At 38.5% G+C, this 25,816-nt stretch overlaps 2 protein-coding genes across 4 annotated transcripts; one reads left to right on the top strand and one right to left on the bottom strand.

Moving 5' to 3' along the window:
* Nucleotides 1-300: 300 nt before the first annotated feature.
* si:dkey-175m17.6 (N-acetyllactosaminide beta-1,3-N-acetylglucosaminyltransferase 2) lies at nucleotides 301-1,647 on the bottom strand. Its single transcript, XM_061697582.1, has one exon. The coding sequence runs from the start codon at nucleotides 1,645-1,647 to the stop codon at nucleotides 301-303; it is 1,347 nt and encodes a 448-aa protein (XP_061553566.1).
* Nucleotides 1,648-2,897: 1,250 nt separating this feature from the next.
* On the top strand, nucleotides 2,898-25,274 carry smad2 (SMAD family member 2). 3 transcript variants are annotated; one of them, XM_061697580.1, is made up of 11 exons: nucleotides 2,898-3,038; nucleotides 6,019-6,322; nucleotides 10,880-10,969; nucleotides 11,602-11,795; nucleotides 11,991-12,125; nucleotides 13,252-13,326; nucleotides 13,454-13,507; nucleotides 13,799-14,011; nucleotides 14,096-14,233; nucleotides 15,266-15,410; nucleotides 20,494-25,274. In XM_061697580.1, exons 2-11 carry the CDS (start codon nucleotides 6,066-6,068, stop codon nucleotides 20,615-20,617), a joined length of 1,425 nt encoding a protein of 474 aa, XP_061553564.1. In that variant the 5' UTR covers nucleotides 2,898-3,038; nucleotides 6,019-6,065; the 3' UTR covers nucleotides 20,618-25,274. The 3 variants fall into 3 exon arrangements, with proteins under 3 accessions (XP_061553564.1, XP_061553563.1, XP_061553565.1); XM_061697579.1 differs by having other exon boundaries at nucleotides 5,806-6,322; XM_061697581.1 differs by lacking the exon at nucleotides 20,494-25,274 and adding an exon at nucleotides 14,313-14,398 and having other exon boundaries at nucleotides 5,806-6,322; nucleotides 15,266-15,363.
* Nucleotides 25,275-25,816: the final 542 nt, after the last annotated feature.

Below are 25,816 nucleotides of genomic sequence, written 5' to 3'. Positions count from 1 at the left end.
TTTGTGTATCGTCCTTGTAAGGCCGTTTTAGGTGGATCAAATGTTATCTCAGTGTTCCATAATTGTTAAAAATGATAGGTGACAATCCACCCAAACGATTAGCCTGTTGTGGATCACGGGTGGCTTGAATCTATCCAAGTTGACGTTCAGCGAGAGTCGTTGTACACAATGCGTGTAAACCATTGGACAACCGTGCTGTTTGCATACAAAACATTTTCGAGCATATTGCCACTTAAAATACACACAATGTTCACATTTCAGGTCATCATGGCTGCATTGGTCCTAATGAACATTCAATAATCAACATTGACTGTGCAGATTCTGCAACTTGTGCCATAATGTCAGCATCTCTTTGGGACTCCGCCTGTGAACGAGCAGCACAGATTTATACGTGCAAAGATTCTCCCTGTCCGTCTCTGGGAGATCAAATGTTAAAAAACCTGGGTGATGACTTGGAGAGAGCCCGAGTCTTTGCAGGCACATTCCCAGGTAGACATCATCAATTGGGAAAAGGAAAACCCTTGTGGACACCTCTTTTAGTCGTAATGCAAGTGAGCGAGAGTAAACCACCCCTCCTCCTCCAGCATACGGTGGATAGGCACCCTTGTAGAAACCTTCTGGTACGTAGTATTTAGTAGATGGATCCCGGTTTGGCATTGCATTATCAATGACATCTCCCACAAACAAATCCATGTGTGTTTCATTTGTATTGGCCCGCCGCTGAAGTTTGTTTTCCTCCCACCGCTTGTTTAAGTAATCCAGTAGGGCACCAGTTCGGACAAAGACATCATCATCCCCCTTAAAGATGAATACAGCTGTGGGGCAGTATTGCTGGAGCCAATGCCAAAACAGCAAGTCCTTCAGGGTCAGGTTGAAGAAAGAGTCCCTAAAATCCCACTGGAGGATGTCCCTGTATTTTTGGTTCTCTAGGTCCAGAAAGTTTTTCAGGTCTGGGTGAGGTCCTGTACTCGAGTCCTGCCTTCCCAGCAGAAACACAGTACGCACAAATCCACCTTTCTTATTGAACTCGCCCATCACAAAACCACTGCTCCCCCATGTTTCACGGATGGCTTGTCTGTTTTCAAAGTTCCCCACTTGAGATTTGATGGCCATGAGGAGCATTGGATAGTCAAAACCAGATTTTGTTTTGTTCCTTTTGCACATGGCGGGTTGATTAATAAGGATTTGATAACTCCTGCAATGCATTGACCTGACAAATGCTCTCATTTGTTCTGGTATATTGTTGACATCATATCGATGATGTTCTGAACACTTGTGCGACACACAACCAGAAAGACATTCATCCCTAATTTGAGTTGAGAGTTTTGCTTTCGGCTTCCTTGATGTTGTAGTCATGTTTCCTCGTAGAATGGGATTATAGTGACGATCCAAGGAGTGCTGTAACTGGTTCCACAGGGCGCTGTGTTCCAGATGAAGTTTCCAGAAGGGGTTGAGTGGATGAGAAGCCAAGGCCCCAGAATTTGCTGAAATCCCTGGAGCAATATAGTGGACGGTTATTTTCGGGGGAGCATAGGAGATGGTGACGAATATGGTAACCATGATATAAATCAGAAGGTGGCCAGTCATCATGCAAGGCAGCAAGCACATGCAAAGCAGCCTCCTGTTGCACTTGCAGCATTTGCCCATTGCATTTGGTGAAATCAGGCACACACCTGCACACAAAGCAAATATAAATCTTTATATATTGTATGTAAAAATTAACAAAGAAGCCTCAAATTACCGTGCTTTCTCAATGAATGTATACCACTGCATTTTGTATATGTTTAGCTCTAGCACTGCAGTCAACCCTCTGGAGTTTTTGTCACCGTGGCGACGGCCCAGTGAGCTTTATTAACTCAGTGCATCATTCTTTATCTACCTGGAGCGACATAAAAATGAACACCCCCTTTACACAATATAGATCTATGAGCTACAATAGTTGCAAATATTTTGTCTTTGTCTCACAGCTACTTAAATATCAAATGTAACCCATTGTCCTCTGTTTACAATCAGTAAAATTTCTTCTCTCCTAGCTTTTTTTTTTTTTTTTTAAGTAAGTTGACCCTATATTTCTTTTCTTTATGATCTTCATGACCAGGTATACAAATGCACAATTATTGCATTCAATCCAAAATTTTAAAAAAAATACATTTGACACGTCATATATATAAATAATTTACATGGAAGTTATCAGGAAAAATGATGGAAGACAAATAATGCACATACTTACAAGAGAGCAAAATTCTAAAATTAGTAAAGTCGACTGAGAAGAAAGACTCAGCAAGGTAAAGAGTCCATCTTGCGTTTTGCGTTCTCATTCGGGGTGGATTACTTGCTACATCTATTATTCCTGTCTGCGAGAGCATCACTGATGTCCATCACGGTGTTTAGTAATGAAAAACAAACAACAACAAAAACTCCAAAATCAAGCAAGCAGTTGTTGGCATTACCCGCATCTGAGCAATAAGTCTCAGGTGAGACAGAGAGCACTGCACATGCGCGTTATTGTCGACCACCCCGCCCACATACAGTATTTGCATGATGCCACAAAAGTCAAATATAGTTTCCCCTAACGTCATACTGTTCTGAACGACAAAATAATAATAAAGAAAAAGAATAACAATAAAAACGTAAGAAATAAAAAAGTCTACTAAATAATAAAAACAATAATAATAATAACAATAATAATAATAATAATAATAATAATTATTATTATAGTAATTATAATAACGACTTTCTACATCACAATAATAGAGAATTGACGTTGACTCCAACCAATAGAAAATATGTCTGGCAACAAAGGACCTTGCTTGAACCAGCAATTCAACCAATAAAAAGAGAGAAAAGGCGGGGCAAAAGGGATTGTGTAGCTACTGGCTATGCAGTTTGGTTGAGCTTTGAATGAGGGGCCATCATCCCGGTGGTTCGGCGGTTCTACGTCCACTTTTAAGACTCGCTGGACAAATCTAAAATGAAAAAGATGGATTTATTGACGGGTACCTAAGTGACCACCCGATCACCTCCCACCTGCTCGTTTGGTAAGGATGTCTTAAACAGTTAATAGTATCAAATTGGTAAGCAACACAACATGCAGCATACCAGATTTTTGTCTGTCGGACAAAGTAGCAAGCCTGCTAGCGATTTTTTTTTCTTTCTTTTTTTTTTTTTTCTCCCGCATTCGCGCTTGAATGCGAAAAGAGAAGGAGAAGAGCGAGTATCAGTTATCCCAAGACAAAGAAACTTGAATTTACTGAATGTGTTGGCACTTTGAAATAATGTGCCTCTCTTCCTTGCTGTTTGTCGAAGTCGAGACTGACTCGTTTGCGGCGCAGCGCGTTAGCTTATTCTTCGAGCCGTGTGTGTCTTTTTGTGGGTGGTTGCAGAGAAGAAGCGATATACACAAGACAGTTTCTCACAAAGAGACTCGACATTACAGACAAAATACCGCCGCTTATCTTGTTCACAAGGCCGTGCTAGTCGCGATTAGCTTTTCGGTTTGACGTTGTAGCCGTATCAACGGGGTTTGAGCTTTTTTGTTGTTGTTATTGTTGTTGTGCCTTCCAATAATGCTCTGTGTGTAATTTGGGAGGTTCTTCTCACAACATTGTACAAGCCAGCATTGTTGCGTGCTCCTGATGTCTTCACAAACCGATTGCTACATAAAACGTTGAAGAAATACCGTAATTAATAGAAAATTAAGTTTATACATGTTCATTCTGCAGCTGCATATGGTTGTCTTTACAGTCATTGTCTTTGTCTGACATTTAAAAAAAATCACCCTGGAGCAGTTATTCATGATGATGATAATACGCTTTGAATGTTAATGTTAGTCAAATGTAGTTCGTTTTATTAAGGCCTTATTTGTAAGCAATGCGAGGTTAAGCCATTGAAACAAATTCTAACAAGGAGCTCTGACTTTCTTTCAGAGGAGCACTCTGAAGACCTCGATACCTTCCTTCCTGTCATCAGTTTGCCGTTGTCTTTGGATTTTAACCCTCGTTGATCCATAATTTCCCCCCTATAAATTTGAGCATTGGTATCGTTTAGTCCGTTAGTTATCTTACGCTAACTGACAGCTAGGGGAATTGATCTTAGTGTTACAATGAGAGCTATAATCAGATGAGGTTACACGTGAAACTTGGAGACCACGTCAATACTTAAAAATATTTCTGCCTGTTTTCTGCACATGCCATTATTGCTGAAACAAAATTGTCTGTGCACTTCCTTTAAAGGGGACATATTATGAAAAATGTACTTTTTAATTGCTTGTATGCAATTACAGTGGACCCCCACTATTGACGGAGCATAGGGAAAGACCCTGAACGTCTATTTGGAATAATTGATACTCTCCTAAAAGTGATTGTAATTGCCTGTAATAATAGTTCTAATCAGTGGTGTCAAACTCATTTTAGTTTGTGGGCTGGACTAGTATAGTTGTGGCTTAATAAACTATAAATAATAACAATTCCCAAATTGTCCCCATTGTTTTCATGCAAATAAGTAAATTCTGAAAATATTCACTTTTGTTGACAACTATGTTAAGCTGTAAAATGCATTTTAAATTTACATAAATTTCTCCATCTATCTGGAAGTCTTGACAATCTTAACTGATTCATCAGACCACACAGACAAAAGTGGGAACTTTTCTAAAAGAGGGTGTAGTTGTCCCACTGCCTTCTAAATGTATAAATGAAAAATAAATTCAAGTTGGGGCAGTGAATGGAGAAAAAAAAAACATGAAAGGGCTCCCAAACCGACCTGTTGACTGCCATTTTGTAAAACATTTCTAAAGTAGTTTTAACAAAACTGTAGTTTCAAGGTTGCGCAGCATTTCATATAAAGTAGGCTAACTTTGCTCCTGAAATTTGACATATTTTAGTCTTTACAATATCAGGTGTCAAAAATTTGTAGCAGTCAATTTCAAAATGTCATTTAAGTAGTAACTGGTTGTCAAGTGTGCCTTCCAGTGGACAAGATTAACAGAACACTTACTTTTATTGAAAAAAAATATCAGTTTTGGATCATTGTCCAATTTGACCTGTTGCTGAGACCTAACGCTCCAAAAAAACAGGCAGTACATCTTATTACAGAATGTCTTGACAGTCAGGAGATTTCATTGTACCCTGCACACATTCGAGATGCCCTGTGCAGGATGTAGCAAAGCAGACCCAAAACATTTCGCTGAAGGCAGAGTATTTTGTTCTTTGTTTGACTGCTTCATTTTTGCATCAACAGAGCTGAGCTCCAGCTTTTTCTCACCTTTTCAAAGCAAAAGGACCTTCTCCCAGATCCTTTGTAGCTTGTAAATATTAATCTTGGCGAATTCCTGTGTCATCATTTTCATTTTGTTTCGGTGACCATTGCTAGTTTGTCATTCTGTAACAGAATAATATGACAATATAACAATATTATACAATATTTTCTCCATGTGTGTATAAAGTTAACTGAGGCACCATGTTTGACCCTGTAGCTGACCCAGGTTTAATGCGGTCTGACACTGCTCAACTTTAGCAGGAGAAGGTTAACCCTGGTTTTGATAATAGGATCGGTACCTTTGTATGGGATTAGCGTTTGATTAGTATCAGCATCAACGCAGAAGATTTGTCACCTCAGTTAAGATGGATTAGGTTTTAGAGACTGACCTAGTAACCGAAAGATACCCTTTATTGACACAACTATTTTAACAGACCAACTGGCCTGCACACAAATTATGACAACAGCCAGTATGCCTTAATGGGTTTTTTTCTTCGCTGTTGTTATTATTTTTTTAACATTTGTGTGTCTTTGTGCCCTTGTTTATTTTAGGATTAGTTGGATGCTGCGCTCTCTGCTCCCTTCCATTTGCACATTCCATCTAATATCTATAATTTCCAGGCTTTTCCTTAATACTAATGACTTGGATTGGATTTGACAAAATACACATGTATAGTGTCTCTCTCTTTATTTCCTGAAGGATTTTAGACATACAGCCTAACAGCTTTAAACCCCCCTCCCCCTCCCTTGTTCCCTTTACATCAGATTAAAAGGCTAACTCAAAACACTCACGTACACAACGTACACACAACATGTCCTCCATACTACCCTTCACTCCCCCGGTGGTGAAGCGGCTGCTCGGTTGGAAGAAGACTCCGGCAGGAGGCGGTGGAGCAGGAGGTGGGATTGGAGGAGTAGGGGAGCAGAACGGAGGTGGGCAGGAGGAGAAATGGTGTGAAAAAGCTGTCAAGAGCCTGGTGAAGAAGCTGAAGAAGACAGGGCAGCTGGATGAGCTGGAAAAAGCCATCAGCACGCAGAACATCAACACTAAGTGTGTCACCATACCCAGGTGAGATGGGAACACACACACGCAAACGCTGTTATTTTTGTTTTCTACATGCTACGACTCAAAGCTTGGCCTAGTGCCACTCAGAATAATAAGTCAAAGCAATTACTGACAGTCAAACACTCAAAAGTGGTACAATTTGGTTTGGCGTTCAACCAAACTATTCTGGAAAAAATCAACCTCAGTCAGACATCCTTGGAGTTGAAACAATCATCAAGTGTGACATCATGGACGGCGCAAGCAAATCTTTTGAGATTCCTGAAGGAAGGTTAAATAAAACACTAGGTGACAGAATCACTGTCCAAACATCGAATCGTTGCACTCTTATGTGGCACTATTATTTGTAGTTTTATAAATTGTCTTAGTTTGTACTATTTATGACTTCACAATCTTAGAATTTTACTTGAATATATGTAGTTAATAGGGTTTTATGATGGCAGCCATTTGAGCCTGGATTAGGGCTGCAACTAATGATTATTTTTATAATCAATCAATCTGTCAATTCCTTTATTCACAACCAGGACATTATTTCAAATTGACAATGCAGAAAATGCACAAACATAAATTGATTGTGATGTAGTTGCCGGTTTGGTCCGTAACATGTTAGGAAATGGGCAAAAAAATGTTGATCATTGTTTTCTAAAGTAAAAGCAGATGTTTGCAAATGTCCTACTTTAAATAAACCCAAAAATAGTCTCCTTTTATAAAGGACTACAGAAATCTGAGAATATTTACGGTTGAGAAGCTGACATTCCGAGGATTTGGACAATATTCACTTAAGGTCTAACAATTAATCGATTATCAAAATAGTTCTCGATTAATTCAATAATCTATTATTAATTGATTAATCATTGCACCTCTAGCCTGGACTAATTTTAAGTGATTCATTTGACATTTGCTAAGGAATAATAATTTAAAAAAATAAATTACAACAACAACTTGAAAGTCAAACTGTGTCATGAATGGATTGTGTTTGACTTTGGGAGGTTCCAGTGTAGCTAAATTGAACTAATCAATGACATGACTGACCACACAGCATACATAACATGTAGTCGAACATGAAGCAACACCACAGACTTGCAGGAAAAACTGAAAGTTGTGCAACTGAAAGCCCGCTTCTTCATTGAAGTCACAAAGTTTAACCTTGTAGGAGAAGTGAAACCAGGCTGGAGGAACCCAAAACCCAGCACATGAAGCCAGCAAGCTTCCATTGTTGGCATTGTTAGTTTTAATAGTGCAACATTGCCTGACGTAAATGTGTGTGTGTGTGTATGTATGTATGTATATATATATATATATATATATATATATATATTTAAATTTATGCAACTGATACTGGCCAGGGATAACATACACAATAATTACATTGGAACCTCAAAAGTCAAATACGCCCAAGTCACACAAATTGGAATTTAACCAGGTTTCTTTTTTGGAGGGGCCCTATTAGTCCTTCAAAATGTTGTCACATGAGACTTTTGCATATTTACTCGTAAAAAGACATCCCCATTTGTTGTCTTATGTTGGCTTTTTCTTTTATGCCACTACAGAAGGGTATTAGTAATGGCTGTCTGTTTATATGAGATGAGTAGTGTTAAGTTGTCATCCTTCGGCATATTTGAAATCAACTCTTGAACATCTTCCCTCTCTGCTTCCATATTTACACTATATGTCTATCACACATCAATAAAGTATATTGTTTTAAGTGTTTATTAAGTGTAATTAAGGTAAGATTATTTATATTTTCCATTATTCCTTCTGAAAAAAGTTATTTCTAAGTGCGACACCTCGGTGGCCAACCAGCATCCAGGAACACTTGAGAAGTTCTATTGCAAATAATTAGCCTTGGGTTTGCTTGGACCCCCTTAGTACTCCCTAGATCATAATACTTCATCACACAGTGAAATTTTTGTACCATTCTATGCTTCCAACATTGTGGGAAAAGTTTGGGAAGGGCCCCTTTTCCATTTTCCATTTCAATTTTCAGTGCACAAATCAAGGTCCATGAAGGCTGTGTTTGTAGTGGAAGAATGTGGGACTCTTGGCTTCAAACATCTTTGAGATGAACTAGAATAGAGATTGTAAGCGCTAACGTCAGTGACCGTCAGGATGGACAGAAACCGTCATAGTTGAAACGGGGACCTAAGTCCATATGTAGGTTTTTCATTTTTTAAAATTTAATTTAGTTAAATTTTTTTAAATATGAATCCATTCATAGGAAAACACATTCATTGTACAATGGCTGCTACAGCCACTACTGTTGCTGTTGATTGTAGTATACTATATAATTGACCAATGCTTTAGAGGTCCTACATCCTTTTTGTGTTCACGCCGCCCGTTCGCCACCTCGCCAATTGCTAAATGAAACAGGGTGTGGCAAAGCAAATATTGCCCACGTTCGCCATGCTGGCGAATCGAAATTGCTTACGTGAAAACTCAAAAGCCCTTCCTGATAAAAGTTCAAAAGTGAGCATGCTCATTCTGCCGTGAATGAACGGTGATAATGGTTTACAGTTCCCCCCCCAATGCGTAGATGCTTCAATCCGCCATCCAGGCGCTGCTGGCTATAGCAGTCAGGCTCACAGGCTTTCCCAGCTGGTGCCAAATTGAAGCATTCATATATATTACCACAACATATGTACGTTTGAAGTGTCGACGTTCAATGTGTCCTGTAATTCCCATTAGCTCTCGCAACTAGCTAGCTGCCTTCTTCGTCAACGCACGAGCCGCTAATCGTACTTTGGTTGTCATACTGAGCTGGCTTGAACCAGGGCTGACCGTAGCTAGCTCGTCATTTGGGGTCCCACGGCAAACCTGTTGTCTTTGATCTTAGATGTAGTTTTTATCTGCAGTTGTCCTTATGCTTAGCAGTTTGATGTATGATCCCATCCTTGAGATAGCTGTTATCTTTGATGGCTCAGTTGGAATTGCTGCATTTTGTTTCCATCATTGTGCAGCTACTTTTACTATACTTGAGCACCATGGGTACCTATGCTAAATTTTGTTTTTGAAATTTGTGAGTCGTCTCAGCTCAGAGACCTTTCAGATGTGGGTGCGAGTGGTGTATTGTCGGGAGGAAACAGGTGACTATTTCTGTTAGAACTCAAAAATGTCTCACAAGCATGGGTGGGATCATGACTTTTTTACAAGTTTCATTGTTTTGCATGCAAAAAAAGATGTCGGTTAGTCGTGTGTGCGTGCATATGTGCGTCAGTCATAAGCCATACACAATACTTGTACACAAACTGTCTTATGTTGTATACATTTTTTGATGTGGTCCTCCTGTCCTACTCTTGCCATTCTTTAAACCGCATTTGCATTTCTTTTTTTTTTCTTTTTCTGACACAACACTGGGTGGATTTTTTTTGCGTGCAACAAAATAAATCTGCCCATATGGCACATGTCCTTTTCTTTCAAACAATATACATGAATTGCAAATTATGTATGTAATCATGTGTAATTAGACTTTGCAGGATCTTATTTGAGAGGAGCTACAGTATACATGAAAACAAGTAATGCTGCTTTATGGACTGTTATGTTTACTTTGATAGTATGACAATTGACAATTGTTCAAAACAATTGGCTCACAAGACTTATTGTTTTCTAAAATGAAAGACAATAATGCTTTGGTTTACCCAGGCAGTACTTTAAATAGAAACTTTACAAGTGGCCACCATCATTGTGGAATTTCTTTAAAAAAAAAACAAAAAAAAAACATGGAATGAGCACTTCAAACGTCTCTAAGATCCATAAAAAAAAATCAATTCACAAACCCCCCCCAAAAAACAATTGATTGCTGAAATACATGACCTATTCTACTGCTCTTCTCACCAGTAATGATACATTTGTGCTAGTTAAGTTTTTAGGGCAAACGATCGTGTTAGAAATGTCATGGTAATTTTGATGCGTCATTATCTTTTGAGTTTCAGCCCATACGAACAATGGGTTTTATCTGAAACTTGTCAGCCAGTCCGAGAAGGGGTTCCCTGAGTAGCAGACAAAATGATACGGTTGAGGAGATAAGTTGAGAAATATTCTTTTACTCTAATTTGAAGGTGTTTTTTTGTTTGTTTGTTTTTGTTTACTAGATTTTCTACAGACAATATCACATGAAAGCGTTCCCCAAAAACCCAATGTTATCCGACATAAAAATCTGTTTCTCAGGAACCCATCAGCTGATTTTCAAAATTCTTGCTGCGTGACAGACTATCTATGGCAAATCTTGTCACGTTGGTACTTTCACATTGGTATTTTAAATCTTTTTCAAAGAATATCAGCTCTGCCTTCACCATCTGTCAAGTTGAGATTTGTTACATTATTGCTATCATCCAGTTAACATCTTATTGATAATCATGGGTGGTGGGAATTTTATTTTCCGTCTTGATTTCTCTAATAAGAGGCCAACTGTTTATGAATCTATGTTTGTGATTTCATCCTACTTATTTTGAATGGGACATCTCACATTTACTGTTTGTTTGCTTTTATTTCTGTCATTTTTTTGCTCATGTCCTGTATATTTTTGTGTGTGTCTGTGTGTGTCTGTGCATGCATGTGTGTCTGTAGCAATTGCTCAGATCTATGGGGTCTAGGGTCAGGCCACATGATAGAGCAGTGGGACTCTTCAGGCATGTACGGATACCCTGACCACAACAGGTGAATACACTCGCATGTATACAAATTGTACATTATTGGTCGGGGGGGGCTCAAGGCTACCGTTGCTGTACTGTTGGGCCATTTGTGTCTACAATGACCATTAGGAAGAACAAGGTAATAACACTTGAAGCCAGGTATATTCTTCTAATATAAACATGTATCATTTTGGAAGTATGAAAGTAATTTACGAAAACATGAAATGGAAATTAAAGTACTTTACAGAGCATAATGTAATTATATGATAACAAACCAAATTAGAGAGTGGCCTGTAAATGGAGTGTTTGCACCAAACATCCACTATACAAACAACTGCCCAGCTGTTTGTTGAAATATTTATTACAATGTGTGTGGACTGGCCTTAATAAGTAAACTAGAAATGGTGTAATGGTTGTATTAAGCAAGGTTAGAAACTACTAGTATTGATTTACATTGTCAGTGTTCACAAAAATCATGTCTCTACATCATCTGGAGTTAAAAATGCATTTCATGGTGAACAATTTGGTGTGTTCGTCACAAAATTGTTGTGGTGTATTATATACATGGAGGTCTATGTTTAGATGATTCTTTTGTTTCTCAACATTAATATAGAGAATTACATCTGTTAATGCCATCATCTCTTCAAATGCGCTCAGGTCGTTGGATGGGCGTCTTCAGGTGTCCCATCGTAAGGGCCTGCCGCACGTCATCTACTGTCGCCTGTGGAGATGGCCCGATCTTCACAGCCACCATGAGCTGCGGGCCATTGACAACTGCCAGTATGCCTTCAACTTCAAGAAGGAGGAAGTGTGTGTCAACCCTTATCATTACCAGAGGGTGGAGACGCCGGGTAATGATCTCTTTGGAGTAGATTTTAAATACAGGGCAGTCTGTGCGGCTAGCTCTCATAATCAGGGTGCCATCTAAATAATGCTTTAAATCCCTGTGATCATGACAGATGAAAAGTTATGTGTTTTATGTCTGACATAAGACCTCCATGTGCATGGTATAAGACTAGTGTCATTTTTGCTTCTTATTTCCACAGTGCTGCCCCCAGTTTTGGTGCCCCGCCACACAGAGATTCTGACTGAGCTTCCACCGCTAGATGACTTTACAAACTCAATCCCTGAAAACACCAATTTCCCAGCTGGCATAGATCCTCCTAATAACTACATACCAGGTCTGGAACCTGGGCAAACCTTGTTGTATCAAATATGACGCATTTTCAATGTATTAATTTTTTCGTAATGATGTGGTTCAAAGTCAGACAGGCAAAAAACCCAGCAAGGGGCCAGTTGAGTCTTTAGTCTTCCTCCACATGAATGACCAACATCTTTGAACTAAACTTTCAGCCCAAGTTTGTTTTTGTGTTTAAAAACAAAAACAAAAAACATCTCAGTTCAAAGGTCTTCTGGTACTCAGAAGTCCCAAAAAAGATTAAATAAGTCTAGCTGTGTAAGTACAAATGGGCTAAGTTTACAGTATCCAAAATCTTTTTTCCAGTTTTCCAGTGTCAAAAAGTCCTTTGGTCTTTGGGAATAATGTCTAAATCCAGAAGAAAAGTCAGGAGTACAGAAAAATTTAAGCGCATACCAGAAGTTTATTTCCATGCGGAATACAACCCCGAGCAGCCCTCAGAGGGGCACCTGATTTACAGTGAACAAGCGAGAGATTATATATGCAGTTTTATGCCTCGTTGTAATGTCCCATGTACTTTATTTAGTATTCCATATCTGCAAATTTCACAATTGTATGATAAATATGACAAGTTGTCTAAATGAATAGGCCATTCTTATTGGTTTCCTCTGAACGACCTCTTCATTTTGCCGGATAATTGTCGATATCTGTGACTTTTACACCAATGCGTGCTGATCTGACTCTGTCTGCCAACTCATTGCGCACGTGTGGCCTCCCTTTTTTTCTGCTGCGTGTCCTTCTCGAAAGGAGTCACTTATCTTAGTTTGAGACAGACCTTGAAGTCTTACGACAAGGTCTGGGTTATGATAGGGTCAAGAATTTGTGGGGTGTTTTTAAAAAAAATAAATAGAATAAAGGCATTCTCAATACAGACATAGGCACACAAATAGTTATTATAAAAGACAAAATGATTTATAAAAAAAATTAAGACCAGTAGCTAGAATTAATCTCATCTGGAGTTTTTTTTACATAGAATGTTAATCACCCATCCAGCCTCTGAAAATATCAGCAGCAAGATGTCCATTTACCTTTTTTTTTTTTATTTTTATTTTTTTTTTATTTTTTTTATTTATTTTTTTTAAAGTAAATAATGGATAATGCTTTTACAGAGACTCCCCCGCCTGGCTACATAAGTGAAGATGGCGAGGCTAATGACCAGCAGATGAATCAAAGTATGGAATCAGGTAAACTTGTTTTATTTGGTGACGTCTATATGCAGCGGTATTAAAAATAATAATAACAAGGGTCTTTTTTAAAAGTTTAACCTAAATATAATTATATTAATTACATTGCATCTTTGTGTTGTGCTAGGCTCACCAGCAGAACTGTCACCTAACACCTTGTCACCCGTCAGCCACGGCCTGGGTAAGTCAGCTATACTTCATGGATTTCGCTTCATTGTATTGGGAGTTTCAAGTGAAAGCTTTATTGAATTTCCCCTCTGGGGATCATTAAATGATTAGCTTATCGGTTGAAGATACAATTTTCAAATGATGATGAAACTTTTTTTTTTGAAAGGATGTTCCATTTCAGATGGGCGATAAAAGCTTTTTATATTATATTCAGTTGTATTACTGTTAAACTAAACAGGAAATGATTTGAAGTAGAAACACCAATTCAAAGTAAAATGCATTTATTAACTACTTGTCCCAACAGATCTTCAGCCGGTAACTTACAGTGAACCAGCTTTCTGGTGCTCTATAGCCTACTATGAGCTCAACCAGCGTGTTGGAGAAACATTTCACGCTTCGCAGCCTTCTCTTACTGTGGATGGCTTCACCGACCCCTCCAACTCTGAGCGCTTCTGCCTTGGACTTCTCAGCAACGTCAACAGGAACGCAACTGTTGAAATGACAAGGAGGCATATAGGTATCTATCAGAAAGTACGCCTCCCAGTTCAAACGGCTCCAATTATTGTCTTGTATCCCATTTTCCTTCCAATGCAACCTGCAGGTCGTGGAGTGAGGTTGTACTACATTGGAGGGGAGGTGTTCGCTGAGTGCCTCAGCGACAGTGCCATTTTTGTCCAGAGTCCCAACTGCAACCAGCGATACAGCTGGCACCCCGCCACAGTCTGCAAGATACCTCCAGGTTCTTATTCCTTAGACCTCCAGGATTTTCTTCTTCTCTTCTTACATACTTTTTTCTCGTAAAACTGTCCTCCTTTCAGAAAAAAAAAGTGTTGCAAAAAGCCAAAGGAAAAAGAAAAACACACTTAATCTTTTGATGCTGGCTGAAATGAAGGCAACTAGTGAGGTATGCTGACAGCTCGCGTAATATGCTGCATTAACGACAGTTTGATGTCCAAAATATGTATGACATTTAAGCCATATTTTCTCCCACTAATTTTTCTTCTTTGTATTAGATTGCTACCATATGTACTACAACAAATTTATCTTCTGCCAATATCTCAAAATGACATTGAGATAATTACAAAAGAAAAAGACAGTCTAAGTAGTATGTTGCAGCAGAATCGAAGAAAAAGCATACTATATTGCAATTACATCATGAGCTCCCTTTGATGATGAGTGAAACAGTACTTATTGGAAAAATAAAGCCTTTGAGGAAGAGCAACCGATGCTCCCCACAACATGACTTGTTTTTCCTCAGACTCTCACCCACACAGGCTGACTAATCTGCATCCATGCAATTTTGAACATTTCATTCTTGGCTGAAGCAGCAGCGTGAATTGTGTCATTACTGCACCGCACGTTTACGTAGAAGGCAAAATCGAGCGTTACGTGGTGATGTTAGGGTCTGAGCCGTCAACCTTGTGAATCATCTCCATCGTGCAAAATCCCCATGTTGAGCAGCATGTTAGCTTGTCACAACAACGTTCGTGTTTTTTTTTTTTTTTTTCCCCTGTGTGTATGTGTGTGTTTTTATTTTTAACTGTGTTGTCAAATGAACTACTTTTTTGGTTTACCAAGTCTTATTAATACAATCCATTAGATATGGTGATATCACTTTGTATGTATTGCAGTCAAAGAAAATTTTTATTTCTTCAAGAACAGTAACATCCATTACAGTTAAATGAGGAAAAACCTGTTGTGCCGCACAAATGCTGAAACATGCTTCTAGCAGTGCAAATGAAATAAATAATCCCGAATCTTTCACTTCCAGGCTGTAATCTGAAGATTTTTAACAACCAGGAGTTTGCTGCTCTGCTGGCTCAGTCCGTCAATCAGGGGTTCGAGGCGGTCTACCAGCTGACCAGGATGTGTACCATCAGGATGAGCTTTGTCAAAGGATGGGGCGCGGAGTACAGGTGTGTTCGTCTCTTTGTCCATCTTCTATCAATGAGGGATTGACTTCAATCAGAAGAAATTAATTATTTTATCATTTACAGTATATTAAATGACTTTCATTCAAAGCAGTACGATTATTATTAGTATTGTTAAGACATGTTCATGTAGTGGTTTACAGAGCTGACTTTCAGCAATTCAATTCACACTCAATTCCTTGTTCAAATCTACCTCTATGACCAGGCTATGCCTGGTCAGAGTGTAGTCAACCTTTTGCCCCATACTGGGATGCATACAACAGTACGAAATAAGGTTACATAAGATGCGGCTAACTTCTTTTTCAACTTGTGCGACAGTCCATTCATCCATCTTCTATTGCGCTTATCTTCATTTGGGTCGCAGGTAAACTGGAGCCTATTCCATCTGATTTTAGTCGAGTGGCGGGGTCCACGATGGCGTGATCACCAGCCAGTCGCAGGGTGTGACAATTAAGAATGTTAAAATGTTACTAGTTTGTACACTTAATGAAGCGTCTATGATGGTGGAAGTTTGACACCAAAGAGATTATTTCAAGTTCAATTTTATTTGTATGATTTGAATCCAAAGAAACTGGAGGTTCAGTTAGATTTGAATGATTCAGTTCTAAATCCAGTGACAACCAATTTTAAAACTGTTTTCATTTAGGAGTCTATTGACGTTGTCACTATATTTTTGTCCCTGTAATAATGGGTCTATGTGAGAGGCTCTAGCTCTTCTCCCACCCTAATGAGGACAAGCACTACAGAAAATGGATGGAAAGGATACATACTGTATCATTTTCCTTAGGAGAGACTGCACAGACCTCAACAGAATTTACTATAACAACTTAAAACCTAAGCCATGTGCATCTGGGGTTGGTTGATTGTACTCAACTTGATTTTAACGGTAATGTTTTTGTACTGTAAGGATTAAACTCTAGCTTGTCTGCACTGTAATATGCTGTGCACATGTAAAATCCCTATTATATTCACCTTTTGTCATAAAATGTGCAAGGTCACAGGGCATTTGTCTATTTGTCTGACCATCTAACCATCCATCCAGCAAACATCTGTTCTGCCCCTGGCTCGGTTATTGTGTTGTAGCCTCCCAGCCGCCAGACAGCACAGTCGGTGGGGGTGTTTTGCTTTGTCGTCATTGGTCGTCTTTAAGCTGCTGTGGAGCCTGTCTGGTTTACCATCAGTGTCCCCACTGCTCAGGCCAACAGCGCTCAGCTCTGTTTAATCATCTGATCAGACTTTGCCAATGAATTACTGTCCAAGTATTTTTAACTTGTCCTATGAAGAACTTTTTTTTTTTTTAGTTATTATTATTATTATTGTTTTTTAAACGGTGCTCCAAGGTCCTTGAAACTTGAATTTTAATGTTGCATTTTCAAGGTTTGAAACATTTTTGGATGGAGTGATTTAAAATGATAGCAATTAGGTTGCAAAAAAAAAACTGCAAATTTTTTTTCATAGCATAATGCAATCTTACACATAAAATCTTACCAGTAATTCGCATATAGGGGTCCCCGGTTTACAACTGTTGGCAACATGTGATGCTTCGAGGTTATGAACAACTAGTTAATTAGTTTAACTAGTTTGCACGGGACGAAAAATATTGTCATCATGCTGCACAAGATGGCACACTTGGTTACTGCTGTACTTACTATTTTTCATCTATCCAACCTCTAAAGCGCTTGCCTCATTAGTCATGGGCAAACGGGAACCTATTCTCGCTGACATTAGGAAAGAGGAAGGAAACACCCTGGACTGATCACTGGCCAATCACAGGGTACATATAGACAAACAACCATTCACATTCACACGATGCACAGGTTAAGTCTTCAATGAACCTAACATATGTTGTTAGAATGTGGGAGGATGCCAGAGTCCCGGGAGAAAACCCATGCAAGCATGAGGAGAACATGCGAACTCCAAAGAGGAAGGCCTGACCCGAGATTCAAACCTCAGAACTGTGATGCAGACATGCTAACCCCTGTATCACCCTGCTGCCCACTTTTTGTCCATTTCATTATCTTGAAATTATGCCCCAGAAGGCTTCTTCATCATAGTCAAGTATTTTCAAACACTTACTGTAATAATGACTTAACTATTACATTACAGGTAGGCTAGTGATATACTATGGCGTATTCTCACTTGCGTAGAAATGAGAGAACAGAAGTCCCTCCCCCTATATTCGAACACATGTAATTTAGTAAAGCTGCAGGGTGCTGGGGGAAAAAAAGCCGAAAACATTTAGTGCTTATTTGAGAATGGCTCATTGATCTGTAAGCCTTTTTAAACTGTCTATAAAAGCAGACATTTTTGCCCCAAATGTTTTGCTCCCTGAGATAGGATCAGAGGTGTGACAGCGCCTGTATGTTAGCGAATGTTGTAATGTCGGGACACAGGTGTGAAGTTGGAGACTCATTTCTCCCGCCCTTAAGCATTTGTCACTGTCAGATGAGTGTTTTATATGTCACACCTGATGCTTGTGCTGACAAAACCTTGCATCTAATGATGCCATTGTCGCTATGCGAAAGGGCACACAATTGCCACCACAGCGCTCTTGCTTGGGATCTGTATGAATTGCGCGGGTAATCATCTTGTGTTCTGGCTGGGCTGTGTCTATTTTGTGCGTGTTCTGTGTACAGAAATGAATAAATAAAATAAAAATAATAAATTCTAGGTGGCACGGTGTTAGCACATCTCCCTCACAGTTCTGGGGACCGGGCTCAAATCCCGGCCCCGCCTGTGTGGCATTTGCATGTTCTCCCCGTGCCTGCGTGGGTTTTTTCCAGGCACTACGGTTTCCTCCCACATCCCAAAAACATGGATGGTAGGTTGATTGGAAACTCTAAATTGCCCTTAGGTGTGAATGTGTACATGAATGGTTGTTTGTTTATATGTGCCCTGCGATTGGCTTGCGACCAGTTCAGGGTGTACCCCACCTCTCGCCCGAAGATAGCTGGGATAGGCTCCAGCATGCCCGTGGTCCAAGTGAGGAGAAGCAGTAAAGAAAATGGTTGAATGGATAATAAATTCTACTAATTTTGGCAGTCAGCAGAACAACCTTATCTTGAGTTTTTCCTTCATAAAAGCCAAAACAAATATAGAAGCTTACCTGCCATAGTTCAGTTGATAATTAGAGCTGCACCGATACCATTTTTTCAGTCAGTATAAGTACTTACATTTGAGCAGAGGTGGGTAGTAACGTGCTACATTTACCCCGTTACATTTACTCGAGTAACATTTTTGATAAATTGTTCTTGTCGGAGTACTTACATGCACAGTACCTTTTACTTTTACTTGAGTACTTATGTAAAAAAAGATAGATACTTTTACTCCGTTACAATGATTGAGATGCCGTTCGCTACATTTATTTATCCATTGTTTCCTGTGCGTGTCTATTTTTAGACTCCATCTTCGACTTCCGCATAGGGCGCCCATTGTGCCAATCCAACATGATCACTGTCATTTGACTCCAATTCACCAATCTGATGACACAAGGCACTCACATGACTGGACATGTAGCCTTCGCAAGCCAATCAAAATGACTAATTTTGGGTTGGGTAGCCACGCAAGTGTGTTTACAGACTCCCAAAAACAACAGCTTTGTCATGCAGCTCTTAAATTGTGACTTCCCAAACTGGGATATTTCAGCCCACTTCTAACTTGAGAGAAAACACCTTGCGGTAAGTTGCAGATGTTTCATTTGTTGTGTTGGCAGTGGATATGCTAACATTAACCCTATCCTATGGTGTCGCACACACAATCTGGTCAGCAAACAGTTTCTTCATTACGTCATTTCAGTGAATAGAGCAAATAATGTTCCTGTCGGGCCCAATGCATGTGTTGTTGGTTTTTGGGCAGTTAAAAATTTTAATGGTGGCAGGTGTGTGTTGACTCCCATATTATTATTTGTATTTATTTCTTTTGATGTTAATGCTCTGATTTAAAAAAAAAAAAAAAAAAAAAAAAATATATATATATATATATATATATATATATATATATATATATTTTTTTTTTTTTTTTTTTTAATATATATATATATATATTTTTTTTTTTTTTAAATCAAAGTTGAGTAGTTTTTTCATTGTGTACTTTCTTACGCTTAAGTAAATATTTTATATATATATATATATATATTTTTTTTTTTTTTTTAAATCAAAGTTGAGTAGTTTTTTCATTGTGTACTTTCTTACGCTTAAGTAAATATTTGGATGACTACATTTTACTTGAGTCATTCTAAAGTAACAGTACTCTTACTTGAATACAATATTTGGTTCTTCTACCCACCTTTGCATTTGAGTACTCACGATACCAATTACTGATACGTGATAATGCCATTATGTCTTTTGTTTGCCTTTGTCTTTTGTTTTATTTTAACAATTTCAATTACTGTTCAAAGACACAAACTTTTCATTAATACTTACGTTTCACTCATATATAACTTTATAGAGTAACAACTTGTTGTTACTGACATTTTAATGTCCAACTGCATGGTTTTCAAAATAGTCTTGCTGTACATTTTAGTTAAATGTAATCTGTAAAACAAGGCAGTTAGGTGATGTCTCAGTCACAACACTTGGGGCATGTAAAAGGAGTACATAGATAAGAGACAGAGAAGAACAGTCGGCTGGGTATACAAATAGTATGTAATATGGCTGCCATGTTACCTCCGTGTGTTAACTACAAAATAAAGTGCGTAAAAACAAATATGTGGATTTTTGAACGTTTTCCGCAGATACCGCTGCTTTCTTCCACATGCCCAAAAGATGCATGTTAAGTTAATTGACAAATCTAAATTGCACATAGGTGTGAATGTGACCGTGAATGGTTGTTTGTCATTTGGTGCCATGCGATTGTCTGGCAACCAGTCTAGAGTGGATCCAACCTCCTGCCCAAAGTCAGCTGGGTTTTGCTCCTGCTGACTCTGAGGACAAATGCTATTAATATGGAAGGATAGGATAGGAAGGATATGATAATTATGAATGTGTTTGTTTTTTGTTGTTGTTGTTGTTGTTGTGGACAAGCCCACTTTTAGGTGTTCTTGACCTCAAGCTGTCTTTTACCCCTTCAGACGTCAGACAGTCACCAGCACGCCATGTTGGATCGAGCTGCATCTCAATGGCCCCCTCCAGTGGTTGGACAAAGTGCTGACCCAAATGGGATCCCCCTCTGTGCGCTGCTCTAGTATGTCCTAAGAGGCATCTGGCTGCTGTAGAAGAAACTTGACATTACACAACATTTGACCAGGATCTTAAAGAATTACACCATGATGGAGTAACATCATTAAGAGGAGAAGAAACACACGAAGGACCTCAAGGTTGAGAGAATGAGCGTGTAGTAGTCGAATGTAAACATCACAATGCGCCTGATTATGACCTTTTGACTTTGGTTGGATCAACCTCAGGCTCGCGTTCCAATCACCTTTGACCTAATAACTGAAGTCACTCCGCATATCCAAAATGACAAGAGTGGTGTCCATTCACGTTTCAGGTATTTGACTGAGGTGCTGAACAAGACTCAAACGCAGAGAACAGTTGGACAATTGAGTCTCTCTCTCTCTCTCTCTCTCTCTCTCTCTCTCTCTCTCTCTCTCGCTCTCTCAGTCTCTCGCTCTCTCTCACCAGTACACCTTGCCTCCTCACTGCCTCGCTACCACGCCACAAGCTGGACTCAGTGTCGTGTTTTCGTTTACACGCGGTTGACTAGCGGTCCAACTGCCACACTTTGGATTTACGTTCAACCAATGTTCAAATAGCGTTTCTCACATTCAGTGACCAAAGTACTGTTCTGTTTATCGGTCAAACTTGCGCTTACCCCACCCCCGCTCCCTCTCCTCCTTTTCAGTCCACTGTTTGTGTGACCTTTTGCAGTCACACAAACTAATTAACACATGCCCTTCACACACTCTAACCATGAAACACACGGATTCACGTTCAACCAATGTTCAAATACCGTTTCTCACATTCAATGACCAAAATAGTGTTCTGTTTATTGGTCAAGACTTGCGCTTACACCCTCCTCCTTTTCAGTCCACTGTTTGTGTGACTGCAAAAGGTTAACTTTTGCAATCACACAAACTAACTAATTAACACATGCCCTTCACACATTCTAACCTTGACACACACACACACTCATATCCTAACTTTCACTCAACTGCAAATGTGTGCTCGATCTCAGTGGGGTTGGTCGAATAATTTAATTTAAAAGTGAGTGTTCGTTCCCTCCAGCGTAGAAACCCGCAAGCACAAGTCGTTAAACTCTTTCTCTTGCTTCCTTATTGTATTGTATGCCATTCCATTTAAAGGAGTTGTAGTAGAATACAAATAGATGTGCAGGATGAGAACTTTAGTCTCTGTGTCGCCCCCAGCTGCCAGAGTAAAAAATACTCATTACGTGACACCACGTTGCATTCTACTAATCTCTAGATCAGGGGTGTCGGTCATTTTTGTCACGGGCCACATCGTAGTTATGACTTCCCTTCGAGGGCCATTATGACTGTGAACCCGTATGAAGGTATTATCACCTCATATAATTAGATGTACACAACAAATTGATGAACAACTAGTTGTGAAATCAGAAGCCTGTAAAAACATGTTTTTAACTACTAAATTTCTTTTCAAAGTGGGATTGGAAACAATAATGCTTGCAATATCACAACATCATTGCATTGGAACACTATTAGCAGTTTTGATTCGCTTTTGCGGGCCACATACAATGAGATGGCGGGCTTGATCTGGCCCCCGGGCCACCAGTTTGACATCTGTGCTCTAGCTTATGCTTGAACTGATGCATGGTTTCTTCTTTTTATCAATAATGTTTTGATAGGAAGAGTACTACAATGTGGGATTTTGGTAAAATTGCTTCTCCATTATTATTGCACTGCCCCAAATTACGCACCCTTACTCTTACTACAAAAAAAAAGGTTGGCTTTGATGTAAAATACAACATGAAATTTTAAATTGTACAGATAGGAATGATGAAAACCCCAATAGCATATTTTTGGAGTTGTCTCTATAAAGTCATTTATTATGTCTGAATTGGCTTGTATTATGGAGTAAGCACTCATTTAACTTCAAGGGAGTTCTTGTCCACACCTAAAAGCTGGTACAGCAATTTAGTCCGAACGTTTCCCAACTAAAATCTATTTAAGCTTTAAGTGTTAAACCAAGCAATTATACTGCACAGTTATTTGAAGTTTTATGCTTTGTGTATTGATGATTTTTAAAAATATATATCTATATATATACACGGATGAATATGTTTAAATATTTCACTGCTTTGCCCGATGAAATGATTATGACTTGACTAGTATGTAATATAGGATATAAAAGTGTCATTGGGCCTTCCACTGAAAACGAACTAAAACCATCATTACCCTGAATATCAACTTCCTATTTTTTTTGTACTTTCCTGAAAATTAGATTTGATTGAAATGACTTTATGAAATAAATTTACAATCTATGGAATGAAAAAGGTGGTTACTTGGACCATTATTGCAAATTTCTTATGCTGTTCCAAAGACTAAATGCAAGTTTGTACAAAAAAAAAGTATGACCACTGACCACAACCTGATGAATACAATGTCTAACTAATTAAACTCAGTGACCTAATAGGTGATGGTGGCTTTGCTCTAAAATCTTGAAAATGCATCAGTATTCCTCCATCACAAAAGGTTAAGGTCCTTTTACGACAAGATATGTGTTTTATTTGTTATTTTCCTCTTAAGTTCTCATGGGTTTCAAACTAGCAAGTGAGCAATGCAGAATCACATTTCATTATCACTGCCGTTGCTATTCTTTGAGAGTTCAGATGGGGAATGTATTAAATTCTAGTGTCTTAAACATAGGAGCAACATTCCAGTTTGCAATGAAAAAAACAACAAATGCGTCCTGACCTAAGTGTACGCTTTACATTGCGTGTGTTTATAAGCACGGGCGTTTTTTCCTCATACCCTCATAGATGCCGGCATGTTGCTCAATATAGAGCACATAAGCACAATGTCATGATTTAGTGGGACATGTAAATATGGTGTATGTCTCACTCCATCCTGGTGTCATATTCCAGATTAATTGTTGTTTACTTCAAACAGCTGTGACATGTTTCTGAACTTGTGCATGTAAACACAAACAGGGTGATGTATATTGACATGCGGACCGAGTTGAATGAATGATTGACTCTTTTTCATTTAGGGCGGCCTTTTTCTGTTGTTTTGATCCAGTTGAATAATTTCCATTTGTCTGGATCAATGGAAATCATACTCACTTGTACATAAACTGAACTAGCCCATGGCAGTTATGTTTATCTCTCTATGTATCTACATTCCATGTCTTCTTAAATTTCTTTTTTACTTTTTAGGGAATACTTTACTGGACTACTCAATGCCAAGGTCAGTATATGATTAAAAAAAAAAAAAAAAAAGTTTCCTTAAGGTTGTGTATCATAGTGTTTTGTTCTATGCATTGACATCAGATTGTTCAGATTGTATTCGCAGAAGTATTTTCAATACAGTACAGTAGGCGTTTCCCCTGTTGATTAGATCGTTATCATTGTGCACATAATGTCAGGTTCCAGAAAGCCTTTGTTTTTTTTTTTTTGGTTTTTTTCTCTTCTTCTTTAAATGATTGCCACTTTGTTCTACAGTTAGCTTTTTCACTTCCCAAAAATTCGTTTTGCAAAAGGAGAATGAGCTGAGGTTTTCTGTAGGGCACTTCTACACACACGCACAACACACACACTTTTATGAATAACCATGTTTTTCTTTCTTCTGTGAAGGACAAGTGTGGATTTCCAAATGAGCCTCTCTTTTTCTTTAGAAAACTTCTGCAGGGGAAAGTTGCTTCATGTCACTAGTGGTGTTATTGTACAGTTATTTTGTTTTTCTTTATATACTATTGCCCCCCACCCCCTCTGCTTTCCACAAAGCGTATTCCTTTTGGCAAACAAAGCTGTTAGGATATGTCTTCTTCAAACACTGATCTTCATACACGTTTCAATTATGAACAAGCAACTTCTGACTGTGTACACTAATAAAACTTATGATTCAAGTCAAAACTCGTGTGTTCAGTGACAGTGGGTTAATGATGAGACTATAATAAGTACCCTATAAATAATCATCCATCCGTGCAAGTTATATACATGCCGGACTGGTCGTCACCAATCACGGCATAAAATCAAAACAAAACCATGAATGTTCACATTCACACGTATGAACAACGAAGTCTTTTAGCGTAGAATGCGTGATTTCAACATTTGCCTTACTTGTAGCACGCCTCTAACAACAGATATAGCTCGAGATGCAGACTTTAGTGGGGAAAGTTGCAGTGGTGGATAGAATAGGAAGAATGTAGTTGCGGATATCCATCCATCCATTTTCAACACCGCTTATCCTGGTTAGGGTCGCGGGGCGCTGGAGCCTATCCCAGCTGACTTCGGGCGAAAGGCGGACTACACCCTGAACTGGTCGCCAGTCAGTCGCAGGGCAAAGTTGCGGATATCTAAAGCGCAATTATATTCTGCAATGTAAATCATCCCGTCAAGCTGTTAATTGTTAAGAAGGGTAGCTAAAGATGGTGTTTTCCTTGTGTTTCTTTGTTACTTTCAATCTTGGGATTTGGTAATTTAGTATTTTTGATGCTGCCACACACCTTGTTTGCCTTGTTGTAGTATATAGTGTGTGTGTGTGTGTGTGTGTATATATATATTTATTTATATATATATATATATATATATATATAAAAAATAAGGGGACTTGACAGTATTGAAGTTCATGCCGAATCTATTGAAGTCATTAATGGTCTAGTGTCACCGGTACAAAGTAAGAATCTTCTTTTTGGTGTGATTTATTTATTTCTTGCATGTGGTGAATGTGTGTGATCATCTTTGTTGAATGTGATAACTGGCATCATTTGCACTGAAACAAACTATGTACATCTTTTATCACAAATGTAATTATTATAAATATGCTCTTGATTTGATTGCATTGTTATTTCATCATAAAGTACAATTATTTTAGGTGGAAAGTTCGACACCTACTGGTGACCATTTCACATAACTATATAAACGTAATTATATAAAACTATATAAAATAGAAGTGAGTCTCATTTGTACAACATTATGCAACTGTTAGGAAAGCAACCATAGTCTGTTGTGAGTCACAAAAGATTGTGTGCGGCGTAATCATTGAGAAAAAAATAATGTAAGTTGTGTGTAAAAACACAAAATACCTTTTTTAATTTATTTTTTTATCAGCAATATTATTTTCTTATGATCTAAATCTGTATTGTGAGTCTAACATAGTTTCTTCATTCAGTGAAGAGGTCAATCCATGTAAAATATCCCTGTGGGAGAAAAAATATCTCATGCAAAATAACATAAGATTTGAAATCATTGATAGT

The sequence above is a fragment of the Phycodurus eques genome, chromosome 15, assembly GCF_024500275.1.
Source record: "Phycodurus eques isolate BA_2022a chromosome 15, UOR_Pequ_1.1, whole genome shotgun sequence".
NCBI classification, from domain to species: domain Eukaryota; kingdom Metazoa; phylum Chordata; class Actinopteri; order Syngnathiformes; family Syngnathidae; genus Phycodurus; species Phycodurus eques.
The sequence above is the reverse complement of the archived record's forward strand: the minus strand, read 5'-3'. Positions and strand labels throughout refer to the sequence as shown.

Bases quoted from the DNA above. Each gene is read 5' to 3' on its own strand.
- si:dkey-175m17.6 (XM_061697582.1), bottom strand. From the start codon at position 1,647: ATGGGCAAATGCTGCAAGTGCAACAGGAGGCTGCTTTGCATGTGCTTG.
- smad2 (XM_061697580.1), top strand. From the start codon at position 6,066: ATGTCCTCCATACTACCCTTCACTCCCCCGGTGGTGAAGCGGCTGCTC. The intron at 12,126-13,251 runs GTCTGGAACCTG...ATGCTTTTACAG, and splicing joins TCCTAATAACTACATACCAG to AGACTCCCCCGCCTGGCTAC. The intron at 13,508-13,798 runs GTAAGTCAGCTA...TTGTCCCAACAG, and splicing joins ACCCGTCAGCCACGGCCTGG to ATCTTCAGCCGGTAACTTAC.